Source organism: Squalius cephalus (assembly GCF_949319135.1).
Source record: "Squalius cephalus genome assembly, chromosome: 2".
NCBI classification, from domain to species: Eukaryota; Metazoa; Chordata; class Actinopteri; order Cypriniformes; family Leuciscidae; genus Squalius; species Squalius cephalus.
The window spans coordinates 6,036,753-6,051,951 of NC_137123.1; the positions used below are offsets into that span (position 1 = coordinate 6,036,753).

Below are 15,199 nucleotides of genomic sequence, written 5' to 3' on the forward strand. Positions count from 1 at the left end.
GAAGATGACATTTGCAACTTACCCAACTGTTATAATATCAATGAAAAAAAATAAAATAAATGAAATAAGAGGTGAAACTGAAAGAACAGTTTGTTATTCAACCTCATTTTAATGTTCATGTAGGAGCAATCCTGCAGGCATTAAAAGAACATGGCAGCAGCTGAAAATAAAATATAAAAACATAATTCAATCAGGTAAGGCTTGAGCATATCATGGGTGTAGGCTACCTGACTATACATTTGACAAATTAAATAACTAATAGCATCCAGTGTCTAGCAGTGCAGCAGCATTTTTGGCTGAGGGAATTCCTGGAGGGACTTCAGAGCCAGTCACTCCCGAAGATCCAAGGGCCTTCATAAAATGTAAGAGGTGTGTTATTTTTTATATAGGCTGTTTTTGATATATCCATTTATTTTACTTTGGGATGGTTTTTTTTGTTGGTCCCAACAGATTCTGATGGTAATATCTGTCTTTTGAAGCCTCCTGTCCCAACAGAACCCCAGGCAGTCGTGAGTAGCCTAATACACCATTATGACAAATAGTGTTATAAAGTGTCCTCAACCAAATGCTCATCTTCACAGGACGATGGGGATAAAGAGTTTCTGCTGCCACAGAGAGGCCTACAGAGGTAATGTTAATATTATGTCTTCACATCAAACAATCAGATTTTTTCAAATTTTTATGTGGAGTAGCCTATAGAATCTAAGTTTAAATCTAAGTATAAACGGGTATTCTTTGTTTCTATTTTCTTCAGTGATTCTGCTTGTTATCATCAGGTGTCTTCAATAATCGAACAATCATCACTCAATTAATTACTTAATCTTCTAATTAACTCTTTTAACACCCTGCTGGTAGTTCCCATATGAACACCGCTCTGTGTTAATTTAACACCGGGGAATTAACTGTGCAGGAATGATCTAGTACTCACAGTAAGGGCAGACGCCCTTCATCTTCTCCCACACTTGGTACTTCAAGTTGCCCAGATATTTAGGAACATCAATAAGAGCTTCTGCATCTGGAAGTGTGTATTTTGCTCTTAAAAAACAAACCTCACATAATCAGTTTTGAATTTTACTTAAAGCTCATGAATAATTAGAAAGTAAAGTAGTAACGTGAAAGTGAAAAATACCTGTTCATAATGTTGTAATAATTCTGAGAAACAGCACAGAAACACACAATGTTAAATTTGGCCGGTCATACACTGTGCAGTTTTCGTCTGAATTTGAGCTGATTTCTCAGCCATACTGTTCTTTAAATTCGGGACGAATTTTAGCTTTGTTGAAGCAGAGCTACAAAGCGATTGCCCTAGTGTTTTCACCTCACTCCACCTGCGCGAAAACAGAAATTAAACCATGGTGACAATATATAAGTATAATATACTGTATTTATTAGTTTATTTTGACGTTTCAGCTCAGAGAAATGGACATACGACCAAGGCAGCGCATTTCTTCCTGTAAAGCATGTTTCTTCTGAAATAGACACACAGTTCTGGGTTTGGAGGGTCCCTGCATGTGTATTTCATACGTATAGTGTGAGCAGTCAAGTCACAGCTCGACGATTGGACCGTATAGTGTGAGCACATAAATTGTGAGCTTTGTCTTTACATTGCATGCGATTTATTGTACTCAACAAAAACATTGCTGAAATTGCACAGTGTCATCTGACCTTTAAAAGCACGTTGGTGGTATATCCACATCTAGATTTAGTCACATAGATTCAGTCATTTTAAATTTCATAAAAAAAAAAAAAAAAAAAAAGAGGTTTTCAACCCTGATCCTGTCCTGCAGAGTTTAGTTCCAACCCTAATCAAACACACCTTAAGCAGCTAATCAAGCTCTACAGGATCGCTTGAAAATGCACGGGCAAGTGAGTTGAAGCGGGTTGGAAATTAACTTTCAAGGCAATAAAGCTGTGTAAGAACTCAGTGTGGAGTGAAGTCCAAGATTTACCACAGTGTGTGTGTATGTGAACCGACCTTCAGGAAGGTGATGTCATTGTCCTCAGAAAGGTTTTCCAGTTCTCTGACTCTGTCGGAAAGAGACTGTTTTCCTTCTTGAATTCTTCTTTCCAGATTTGCTTCCTTTTCATTCTCTTCTTCATTTAGAGCTGCTATCCTGCTCTCCTCCTTTTTTTTTTTCTCAAACTCCATCCTGATACTCCTCTCTGTCATATGAGTTTGAGACTGTGGGGATAGCATGTGTGAAGACCTTATCATCCACACAAATCTCACAAGAGGAATAAATAGATATCAAGCTGTACTAAATGACCTTGCTACAAATCTGTCAGATTTGTCCTCACAAAATCTACTTTATGAGAGCTTTAAAGTTGTCCAAAACCGCACTTATGTTAGAGTTTTACAACAAAGGCTGTAATAATTTAAAAAACAAAGGCCATTTTCTTATGTTCACAAATGCTTTCATCATAACTAACCGTGCAAACAGGATGTAAGAGATTCATTGAGCAGTGTAGACAGTGTCATTGATTATAGAGTGTTGTGCTCACGCTGAGCTGAATTTGTTAGAAAGTGAGACGGTGAGTGTAAGCACTGAGTATGGGACACTAGGTCGCAGGCTGGTGTAGTACCGAAAGCCATCAGAGGCAGATGGTGGGTAAATACTACATTCCATTAGGGTTCCAGGTAGGGTTGCAAACTTCAGAAAAGAAAAAAAGAAAATTTTCTCAGACATAAACGCATTTGCTTTGCTTAACCTATTTATGTACAATTTGACGATAATTCTAAAACAAATTTTAACCCTTTCGCACGTACGATCACACCGGTGTGATCAGTCTAGGCTGGTCCCTGGAGCGTATGATCGCATTAGAACGGTCAGTGCATCACGTGATCAACTGCTAAATTCAAATGTGCTTTCGCGCGTTGGCTGGCGCTGAGCCAGAGAGAGGCGCGCTCAGAGCTGTCATATATCACAACTATTAAGTGTTTTCAACCACATAATGTTTATTTTAGGTTTTATACATATACATTCACATAAGTACTAAAAATATAATACATTTAGAGTTTATAAAATACACACTGATGTCTATAGAAGAGGCAATAATAATCCTTTCCATTATAATTAGACACGTTTTATTCATATTGATTCACATTGTGTAAGTAACTTTAAAGCTTACTCTATTCTTCTCCCAGTTCACCAGCCACTTACTTTCATGTATTTCGGGAGAAGTGGATGAATTCACGTGTTGTAAATCCAACAGATCCGATTCTCTGAACTGCGTCTGCGGCACAAACTAAGATGGCGGCGCCCATCGCGCATAGGCTACAGCTCAACTAACGTGATCGTTATAAAGGTGTTTAAACAACAAAACACTTCCACTTGCATATATTTGACAATCGGAATATCAGATATTTCATGCCATAGCTAACAAATTTGTGAATATTTTGAATAAAAAGGGAAAAATTACATAAAAGCAGATCATCATTCATTCAGCTCTGTCGCTGCTGCGGTGTGTCACGTGACAAGCAATGAAGCGTCGCTATGGAAACCATAAAGTGACACGTTCTAAATAACGGTCACCTTGGGGTAGGGTTGCCTATGGCGGGTACTCCGTGCCAAAATCAAACATCCAAACGACCGACCGACCGATTGAACGTCTATCCGAACGTCTTGAACTTTCAAACGGGTGACCCACGTGACGACCTGACGTGACGTCAGCGTCTTCGAATTTGCAGCTTTTTAACCATACAAGTATACAAGCTGATGTGTAAAGGCTATAAATGGACATGATAGGCACTAAATATGCCTACAGATGTTATACCTAAAATAATACTCAACCATTTCCTGCACTTCCCTGAATAAGCCTATTGTAGGCTAAGTGATGAACTGACCAAGTTGCCACCTGTAGGCTATATCATGACTTTCTGTGTATTTCATGACTCTAATGTTTCAAACACCAGACTCACCTATTGTAACTGTATAGGCTACAGTGGTATGCTTTTAATTAATGTTGTTGTATTTTTCCTTTTTTATTTTTTTATTTGTCAAACTGATTGTTTTACAAGTAAGAGTTAAACGTTATAAGATAAAGGGTTTTTAATTTCAAAGTCTTCAATGCCATGGACCATGTTGTCATTAGTTGGCCATTGACTTTTCATGGTAATAACACATTGAGAAAGACACAGTTAAGATTATCCAATATAATCTATTGCCTAGGCTACTTTGTTCATTTTTACCATGATTTCATCTTCATTCTGAAATTTACTTTGCTGACTCTGCTGACTCTTGGGCTACAAGAGTTTTTGTATTGTTTTGTGAGGTGAATAAAATTTGTCATTTGTTAATAAGTGTTATGTTATGCTGAGAATAAGGGTTTCTGTTTTGGGGGTCACCTGTGAATGAATTGTAGAGCACCTCCTAGTGGTCCAATTACAGGATATTTCAGGGGGAAAGATCTACAATATTAATTATTGTTACTGAAAATGTTATAACATAAACAATAAAAAATACTTTTCTAACAAATGTGACAAGTTGAAAAAACTGTCATATTAAGAACCTTTTTTGTTGATACTTCAGGATTTAGCATTAAGCTTTGTATTATTAGAAAACCTGTAGACCTCCCTCATGTCCCCCTGAGACAAGTGACTTCATGAAATTAAGTCTGGGTTACATTACACTCTTAAGGGTATCATAAAGTAGACATATAGGCCGGCTTTGTATTTGAAATGCCAATATGTCTGATAAAAGGTAAGCATATTTTATGTAGCCTATATAATTCATTTCCTATTATTTTTATATTTAGGTAAAGCAGATGGGATACTGATTGCAGTTTTTGCTGCATTTGAATACGCTACAGCGTATTTCTATTCAATAAGATCTATTCCCGATTTAATGGGAGATGGAGAAAAATGATGTGGAATATCGTGTTTTTCCAAAATAACCGTTTAAGCATGTCAGGTTTGTCAATAATTTAGCCTTAATTTAACTTTATTTAACTTTAATAATACTACATACATAACTTTCTAAATCACTTTCTAAATCAGTCATTGATTGCAGTAATCAAATGTAGACTAGTTAGAGGATACAATCGAAGAATAAGAAGTTAAACTAAGGTATATATAAAAAAACGTGTTACACGTGTCTTCACACGTAAACAACACGTTGGGAAGACGATCAGTTACTCGCGCTTCCGACCGGTCGCCATGGGAACGCGTTAACAACACGTAAGCACATGTAGGAACGTGTTACATATGATTTTATTTAAATGATCATTACATTTTTTGGGGCTCATTGTTTATAAGTTGCAGACATGAAAATCAAAGAACCTTAATTACAAAATAAGATATATTCAGCTGATCTTGTCTAAATGTAATATTAGAACTATTATACATATGTTTTTAATAAACCTTTCCACTTTAACATTTATGATGATTATTTGTAAAAGATTATGATAATTTAGTAAGTGTTGAGATAAGTTCTTGAAACAAAAAATCATGCTTGATTAGATTTACTTTTTATTGGGCCTACTTTATTTGTTTGATATTATGTATAAAAAATAATGCATGTTTTTAATCTATAGGACAGTTTTCCTGAATTGCTAAAATACATTTCTTGGAACCATCACCCACTTTCTCAAAAATTTAAATACAAAACCAAATCTTCAAACTACATTCAGAGACCATCTGATGCTTTTCCATTCATTTACTCAAAACCATTTTATCTGTGCTCAAAATCAAACAATGCTTTCAGATCATACACAGCTCAATATCATAAACACTGCAGAGCATTCATTAGATCATTCTGTCCAAATATATAAATCTAATATGAAAACCTTCTGGATCAAAAAGTAAAAAATAAAATAATCGACTTTTGAGTGTTTTTATGGACAGTGGGAACTTTGTACATTGGGCAATAAAATTAACAATAAAAACTAGTTAAAATGATTATATGGTCAAGACTATTGAATGTCTGTAGCTTATAGGCAGTATTTCTGCTCTTTGAAAGTAAAACACATAGCCGCACAAGCACAGAATTCAGGAAAGTTGTTTTTGGGGTACAATATTTATATGTATTGCCTATCATGTCCATTTATAGCCTTTACACATCAGCTTGTATACTTGTATGGTTAAAAAGCTGCAAATTCGAAGACGCTGACGTCACGTCAGGTCGTCACGTGGGTCACCCGTTTGAAAGTTCAAGACGTTCGGATAGACGTTCGGATAGACGTTCGATCGGTCGGTCGGTCGTTCGGATGTTTGATTTTGGCACGGAGTACCCGCCATAGGTTGCCAGATTGGGCGGTTTGTATGGCGTCATTTTTTTGTCAAATGTTATGAGCGTGTAAGACATGCTCACGAGCACATTATGTTATTTCACACGCGCAAAAATGAACCTTCAGCTGGCATGATAAAAGTACTCGCGCACAAATTCAACAACCGAGAGGTGTACAGGTAGCTGCGAGCGAGCGCCTGGCATACTCTCATAGGTTAACTCTGCTTGTACAGTGGAATCCTGCTCGCGCGCAGCGGGCTTCTGCTCGCGGAGTGCTGTTTTGCTCGCGCAGTGGATTTCTGCTCGCTCAGCTGATTTCTGCTCGCTCGAGTCTACATGACTTTTGACAATTTGGGGGCGGAAACCAAGGAGGGCACTGACCCTCTTATGATTGGTCACTTTCATCATGGAAAATCTTGGGAAATCCTAACCCCGCCCACCTTCAGACGCAGCGCGAGTCACTCAGCTCGCTCTGCTACTCCGGCTATCTCTGTATATTTTAGACAACGAAATATGTGATAAAACACCTTACTAACTATTTTCGTTTTCATTTAAAGAAATCTTAAACATGATAGCCACACAAATGTGGTTCATGCAACGCGTATTGATTATATTCACTGCACATAACATTTGCCTATTTATAAAAATATATATATATATATATAAAACACAAACCTGCCTCTTTTCGTTTTAAATATAATATAAAAAACATTAAACATTTTAATATGTCCCAGGCAATATGTGCATTTGTACTAAACAACAGATTTTGCAGTAAACAACATTACAGTTTTTAAATTTTTAAATACAATTATTACAATTTAAAATGACAAAACTCAACCCAGTCTCTTTTTGTTAAATTTCAGTTTTATCAATATTAGCCATTATAAAAGTATAAGTAAAAGGTATAAGAAGCTATACAAATAAAGCAAACAATTCAGTCAAACACACAAAGTCAGCTCTCTATAAAACCATACAAAGGTAATGTTAAATAGCTTATAAAGTTATGAAACTTCCCCTCAGCCAAAACGATTGGCCAGGGAATAAATTATAGATTCACGAGACCAAAAATCGCCCGTTAGATATACACAAGACGAATTATATCTCATGTTTAACCACTACAGAGACGCCAGCGAAAGCGGCGAACGTCAGAACGACTATAGCCGAGGAAAGGCTGTTCCAGGCGGGGTACATGAGCGCCGAGCGCCCGGTCATCGTTGTATGGTTAGACTAGAGCGCTGACTTTGTATGTTTGACTGAATTGTTTGCTTTATTTGTATAGCTTCTTATACCTTTTACTTATACTTTTATCATGGCTAATATTGATAAAACTGAAATTTAACAAAAAGAGACTGGGTTGAGTTTTGTCATTTTAAATTGTAGGCTAATAATTGTATTTAAATTTTTTAAAACTGTAGCCTAATGTTGTTTACTGCAAAATCTGTTGTTTAGTACAAATGCACATATTGCCTGGGCCATATTAAAATGTTTAATGTTTTTATATTATATTTAAAACGAAAAGAGGCAGGTTTGTGTTTTATATTTTGTTTTGTTTTTATAAATAGGCAAACGTTATGTGCAGTGAATATAATCAATACGCGTTGCATGAACCACATTTGTGTGGCTATCATGTTTAAGATTTCTTTAAATGAAAACGAAAATAGTTAGTAAGGTGTTTTATCACATATTTCGTTGTCTAAAATATACAGAGATAGCCGGAGTAGCAGAGCGAGCTGAGTGACTCGCGCTGCGTCTGAAGGTGGGCGGGGTTAGGATTTCCAAAGATTTTCCATGATGAAAGTGACCAATCATAAGAGGGTCAGTGCCCTCCTTGGTTTCCGCCCCCAAATTGTCAAAAGTCATGTAGACTCGAGCGAGCAGAAATCAGCTGAGCGAGCAGAAATCCACTGCGCGAGCAAAACAGCACTCCGCGAGCAGAAGCCCGCTGCGCGCGAGCAGGATTCCACTGTACAAGCAGAGTTAACCTATGAGAGTATGCCAGGCGCTCGCTCGCAGCTACCTGTACACCTCTCGGTTGTTGAATTTGTGCGCGAGTACTTTTATCATGCCAGCTGAAGGTTCATTTTTGCGCGTGTGAAATAACATAATGTGCTCGTGAGCATGTCTTACACGCTCATAACATTTGACTAAAAAATGACGCCATAGGTTTACCTAAAAATGGGTTTGGGCGGGTGGATAAAAGTTGGGCTGGTTTCGGATCAGTTCGGCGGGTTTTTGTTCCCGAAACACCGGCACTTCAGATCCTTATTCCTGCGACCCAATGTTCAGCAGGCAGCAGTCTCACTCACTCACACACGCACACACACACTACAACTCTGGCTGACGTTCCCCCTAACCTCACAACACTCCCTCCCACTACCTTAAAGTGACGCACGCACGCCAACACAGATTTGAATGTTACGATATGATTTTGTCAAAGGTGAGTGTTTGAATCGAGATTACAGACTTTTAAAGAATGGTGCAGCTCTGTAACGACACATTTCATCCTCTGTTGAAACGAATGTGGCTAACTTCGGTCAACCTCATCAAAAAAAAAGCAATTTAATTTGAATTAATATCTGTAATAAAAAAAATCGATTTTAAAATCACAAAAAAAAAAAAAATCGATTTTATTTCTCCAAGCCCTAATATGCATGTTTTATGTTGCCATTTGAAATAACTGAAATGTAAAAAGTGGGTTATTTTTTATGTCCATATATCCACTGTTTTTATGTTACTGAATGCTTTTTTTCCAAGTGACTTTTATTGACAATAAAGAGACTCATCGATAAGTTGATCGCATTATTTTCCGTAATATAAGCTTATAGTTTAGTAGAATAGTCTGATTGAGGTCAGTAGCCTACTTTTGCGTTCATTTGATTGAATATTGTTTCTAAATGGGTCATTTTAAAGCTTGTTAATGATTTTAATGTGTTTAAACGAGAAACAAGCCACACAAAAAATTGGGCGGTTTTTGACGAGGTTTTGGGCTGGAAAACCTTGCTGGCACCTGGCAACCCTGCTGGGGGGTCAGCCAGAATATTTTAAACTTACGTGTGAAAGGGTTAAGCTCACACAAAAAAGCCACATTACACACAAACCATAGTTAAAAATAATAGCATTTATCTGAAATAGAAAGCTTTTGTAACATTACCCACTACATTTTAAAGAAATTAAAGAAAGTAATAGCCTACTTTTATTCAGCAAGGACGCATTAAAGTAATCAAAAGTGACAGTAATACATTTATAATGTTACAAAATCTTTTTTATTTCTGATAAATCTACTTTGAACCTAGCCTGGATGACACCAGACCCTTCTCAGTCGTAACCGAGAGTGGGTCTGGGGAAGGGGCGTCACCAACGGACATCGCTCAAATGCCTCTAGGCGCAATTGGATAGATCTAAAACCAATAAGATCGATCGTCATCGTGTAAAGCCCGCCTCAACGTTTGTGATTGGTGCCAAGATTTGGAAAGATTGGAAATGGGCTTGAATGGGCTTTTGGCCAGACTGACTTGCAGAGCAAATCTAAATTTGCCGGAAGTTCGTCTGGGTTTTCCCAGGCTACTTTGAACCTTCTATTCATCAAAGAATCCTGACTTAAAAAAATAAATAAAAAAAAAACATTAATAATAATCAGAAATGTTTCTTGGGCAGTAAATCACATCAGCATATTATTCCCTCAGGAAGATTTCATGTTTTCTTGCGTGGCTGGATGTTGGACTCATGAACAATAATCACGTTGTTTGAATTCACCAAAACTGATCAATCGAAATCAAAATCCGGCCGGACAGTGAAAGGGATTAGCCGTTAGCGTGAGTCCGGATCGAACAGGGAGCGACCAGACAGCAGAGGATTCTGTTCGCAAATCAAACAATGATTTGTCCCAAATGAATAATTAATTCTCAATTTAGAGTTTGTTATTCGTATGATCTGATGCGCGTGAGTGTGGGCTGTGATTGGATGATCACCGGTGTCGTGATCATTCTCAAGTGTTGCGTTGCTGTTGTATCAGTCAGTGGTTAGATCGAGACAAGGCAGGTCCCGTACGGGACAAATAAATTAGGCCGAAAATACAGTTGGCAACCCTAGTTGGAGGTATCAAAAGCCATCATACATCTTTTTGTCCAGTGATCTTGTTTTTCCTGCTTGTCTTTTCACGTGTCAGGGGGCGGAGCCAAAGAGGCGATGATGAAGAAGTAGGCGTTGAACTGATCCTGTAGAAACAGTCTTGTTTTTCTTGTAATATTGGGGACTTTTTTTAGACTAACAAGGTTTTCCTGAATCTTGTAGTATGTTTTGTAGAACAATGACTTCTTATATGTGAAATGATCAGAGAAAATGTATGTAAATAACTCTTTAAAACAGTTGGACATTTTTTCTCTAGTGCTCTATTTGTCAGTTTAATGTAGGCATACACGTAAATTTCTATGAATATTGTTACCTCATATAGCAGTTCTATTTTTATTTCTACCTTTTTTCATTAAACTCTGTGGACCCAAGAACCAAGTTAAACCAAGACATACTTGCCGAATAATTATTCCAGTCTATATGTCTAACCAGTCAGCCTACAGGTCTCAGTTGGGTGGAACTTGAAGCTGAAGATTTGTAAAGTAAACATCTGGAATTTATGTTTAATTATGTTGATCCTAAACACCTTAAACCTTATGTTTATGAGAGAGGAGGAGTTAGAGTTAGAAAGGTGGATCACGATTAAAATGATAATGGGTTGAAGAAAAATAAGAAGTAAGAAAAACATGCACATCCCTGATACAAATGTATCCAGATGATGTTGGTTTGTTATTGATGATAACAACATAATCATCACCTAGATTCAGTATGCAGTCTTTGTGTGGTGTTGTTCATTTTATATTTTAAGTTATAATTGCCCTGTGATTATACAGTATGAGATCCAGCAGTGTCATCATCATCTATGAAGGATTTTAAATGAATAATAAGACACAAACATTTGAACTGCCGTGATATTTAGACACAAAGAGAGATCAAGTCAAGTCAAGTCAAGTTTATTTATATAGCGCTTTTCACAACATAGGTTGTATCAAAGCAGCTTCACAGTAATAAATTAAAACAATACATCAATGTTTGTTTCTAGTGGAACGTCCACTGTGAGATCAAATTGTTGACTGGGTAGCAATGATGATTGTTTGCAGTTTGTTACAAAAATGTGTGCAAAGCGTTATGGGACGTACTGTAGGAAAAAGGTGAAATTTTTTTTAAAAGCTTGAACTCTCGAGCGTGGGCGAGACAGAAAGGAACAAAAAAAAAAAGAAGTATTTCTGGAAACACCTTAAGAGAAAGCGAAACACTTAAACGAAGCACAAGGAAGTGCAGACAGACTCTACACGAAATTTAGTTCAACCAGAGATGTAAGTAAATAATTCCATATAATTGACTTTATCAAATGTTTTCAATATCTGATATATATATATAATTTCTTAGAGATGTTGAGAGAATAAGATGACATTCTAAATGCCTCAGACAAAAAGTTGCCTATTAAATATAGCAAGTCTGCAACAATTAGTCTTACTTTCTTTTAACTGTAAATCCTATTTATGGCATTCTTTCGACTTTAAACATTCACCTCTTTAATAATTAAAAGACTGAATGTTGCAATATTTGTGCCGTAGTCTTGTTTCTGCGCTCGCAAGGAAGACTTTGATCATGTAGGTCAAAGATGTCGCAACACAGCAAAATCTTAGAGTTAGATTTACTTTAAAAAACAGTGATTGTGAAATAGGAATAGTATTTTATACTGACAAATGCTAAGTTATTATAGTTCACTTACACAAGAGTTCTAGTGACTAAAAAATAACTGAGAGTACTTGATAATTTACTTTAAATAAAATTCAACTGTACCTATCGTTGTGTTTTCATAAATATATAGAGATTATATCAACCCAATTAAAAGTTTCACAAGGTGTTTGATTGACATGTTTCAATCACTATAGGACATGAAGGGAAGTAATTAAAGGTTGCTTTTTAAAGGTGACTTGAACCATAGTTAACCATAGTTATTTGATCCTGCCGTTCATTCATTTGTATTTCTTCGATATTTTGACTCAATTTTAAAGTTTCTCTTCACCTGTTGTACACAAACAAGCCTCATGACGTAATAAAGAGATACTGAAAGCTGTTTGATGTAGGCAAATTGTTATATTTGTACACAATTTTCTGTCAAATTTGTGTATTTAAGTAATTTCTTCTCTAGCTCATTCTGATTGGTTAAACTGACCTTATTATTAAGCAGTGGATTCAGTGGATACATTGACCTTTAATGTACAGTAAATGACTGACAGTAAAAAGTGTCGTCACTCACTTGATGCATCCAAAAGTATTTTGAACTGAGAAAGAAATATGAAAACAAGTTTTTTAAAAATAGCCCTTTCACACAACATTGCAAACCATGCAGATTGTATAAGTTTGAAATCTACTGATCTAAGAGGTCAATGTGTGGCCTGATCCTCCGTAAACTTCTTTTCACTAGTAATTTACAACTCAGAGTTCACCTAACCTCCACTTATAATTCCTGCTCTCCAACTTTCATCTACTTTTCTGAAAGGAACAGGTTTTGTGAGTGGAGTGTAACTGCATCGTGAACTATTATCAGTAGTTTTGTTTGTTATGTGAACTGCTTTAAAGAGCATAGTTAATGAATTATAGTTCCTGAATCAAGACTGTTTTTTTTCTCCTAGTGACAGAAAATGGATGCCACTAAAAAACTGATTCTGGACGCTCTTGAGGAGATTGTGAATGCAGATTTCAAGCGGTTCATCTGGCACCTGTGGAACGGTGTAGGATCAGACATCGAGCCTATTCCTCAGGCAAGGCTGGAGAACGTGGATCGCCAGGATGTCGTGGATCGCATGGTAGAGAAGTACAGTACTAATGCTGGGACTGTTGCAGTACAAGTGCTGTTGAACATCAACCAAAATTCTCTCGCAAAAAAACTTGATTTGAAACTTCAGGAAGGTAATACTGGTTTATGATTTAGTACTGCTCTCTGAAGTATATCGTAGTGACTCCATGCAGACAAAAAAAAAAAAAAAACATTTACCTGTGAGATCGGTTGACAAGTCAGATCATTGTTTTCAAGCTTGTGTTTTATATAATGAAAATGTATTTTGTTCTGGTATTAAATATACTATATTATTTATTATACTCATTGCTGTATGTAATATTTTTGTATGTTTTGATGTCTGTATTTGCTTGTCTCATATAAAACAAACATCCTCTCTTTTCTCTCTTCTTCAAGCGGGTTCTGGTCGATAAGGAAGAGTTTCTCTCGATCACATGGGACGGTCTGTCTTTGGACGACGGCTCCGCTACTGTGAGGTGCTTAGAGGCTTCTGGGAGATCTATGAGGGTCGTGACTCCATCTCCAGCCCTTCTTCATCTCTAAACAAGGACTTTAAAACATAAACACGGTCTAATCAACAATCTGCCACAATAATATTAAGTCTTGCAGTTAAATTAAAATTCAGTGAGGATAAAGTACAGTCACATCTACCGTAATAGAGCCATAAATAAATAAAGTCAAGGGAGTCTCCTAACGTGATGCCTGATGAGATCTTATAATTTAGTTTGATAAAACTATGATTTTTACTGATTGCGTATAATGGGTGACATATTATTGTTTGAGCAGTTACATTTTAATGTTGTTGTTTTTATTTGTTATAATTATTTTCAAAATGTGGTGTTGGATGTTGAAATTAAACACCAATCATTAATGGTAGAGGATGATGAATGATTATGTTTTTTACATTTACTCATTTAGCATGTTATGCTGTGAATGCTTTGTTTGGGGATTGATAAATATAGATAACTGATGGATCATTATTTCTATATATTCGGAGTGTGTGAGTTTCTGTGCAAACGAGAGTGATTTATGAAAAAAAAAAAAAAACATAGCAAGCAACCATTGAAGCAATGTTAAATCAATGTTAATATGTAAATGTTAACCGCATTGTTTCAACATAATGCTTGCACTCTCAGGAAATGAAGCACAACTACAACTGACTTTAAAGACAGCCTGAAATCAACTACAAATAAAATACATTAAATCTGTGAAGATCTCAGCAGAGGAGGATTAAACAACTCCACAAACAGCATTACCAGCTTCACTTATTACTGACTTTATTTCTGTCAGACGTCTACAGAAGTTCTTATTGAGAATTAACTTATTGATAATCTTATTGAGGTTTAAATGTTGATGTTGTATTGAAAATGTGTGGTCATCATTATGGTGATCAGCATTTGCTTAAGTTAGTCACTTTGACTTTTGGCTTTTTATGTGAGTTTGTGGTCTTTGTAACAGTGTTTACTGAAACGTATAATTTGTTGCAAAGAAAGACAGAAACAAAGATGATCAGGTGATACAGTTTTCAGCATCATAAAGTACTTTGCTTGCTATCTTGGAAGGCTTTGTTTTTCTGATTATAAAATATCTGTAGTATTCAAATCAAAATAAATTGTATTCGATCAACAGTAGTGATGGAGTAATGATTAATGATCTTTAATAACATTTTTTTTCTGCTAATGGGCTGGTATTTTGTGTCTGTATTAGTGGCTCTCTGGTGTAATAAAGATGCTCAGAAATGTTCTGATGTGACTGAGACTTCATCAGTGGGTGTGTTGATGTCAAAGCTCATTAAAGGAGAGCTTCTTCCCTCTGCTCTTATCTGGATCACCTCCAGACCAGCAGCAGCCAATCAGATCCCCTACAAATTATGTGTGTGTGTGTGTGTGTGTGTGTGTATACTTTTACAGCTTTCTGAGGATCAGTTTGAGTTTTAAACCTTCTGCATGAGGACAAAAGCCCTATTCGCACGGGATTAGTATTACCTGGTGACCTCTAATCATTTGTAATAATTGCGGAGGTTGTCTGTGATCTTAATCCCGTGCGAATCGGCCATGTCTGTGATTTGTAAAGTAAAAATTCCCCCGCAAATGACCGGAAA

General features: G+C 36.4%; 1 protein-coding gene across 2 annotated transcripts; it reads left to right on the plus strand.

The window, feature by feature from the left end:
* Positions 1-10,990: 10,990 nt before the first annotated feature.
* On the plus strand, positions 10,991-14,968 carry LOC307154549 (caspase b-like). 2 transcript variants are annotated; one of them, XR_013820369.1, is made up of 3 exons: positions 10,991-11,608; positions 12,935-13,211; positions 13,495-14,968. XR_013820369.1 is itself a non-coding variant. In XM_079864565.1 (3 exons), the coding sequence occupies exons 2-3, from the start codon at positions 12,944-12,946 to the stop codon at positions 13,639-13,641; spliced, it is 312 nt and encodes a 103-aa protein (XP_079720691.1). In that variant the 5' UTR covers positions 11,542-11,608; positions 12,935-12,943; the 3' UTR covers positions 13,642-14,854. The 2 variants fall into 2 exon arrangements, 1 of the variants encoding a protein (XP_079720691.1); XM_079864565.1 differs by having other exon boundaries at positions 11,542-11,608; positions 12,935-13,108; positions 13,495-14,854.
* Positions 14,969-15,199: the final 231 nt, after the last annotated feature.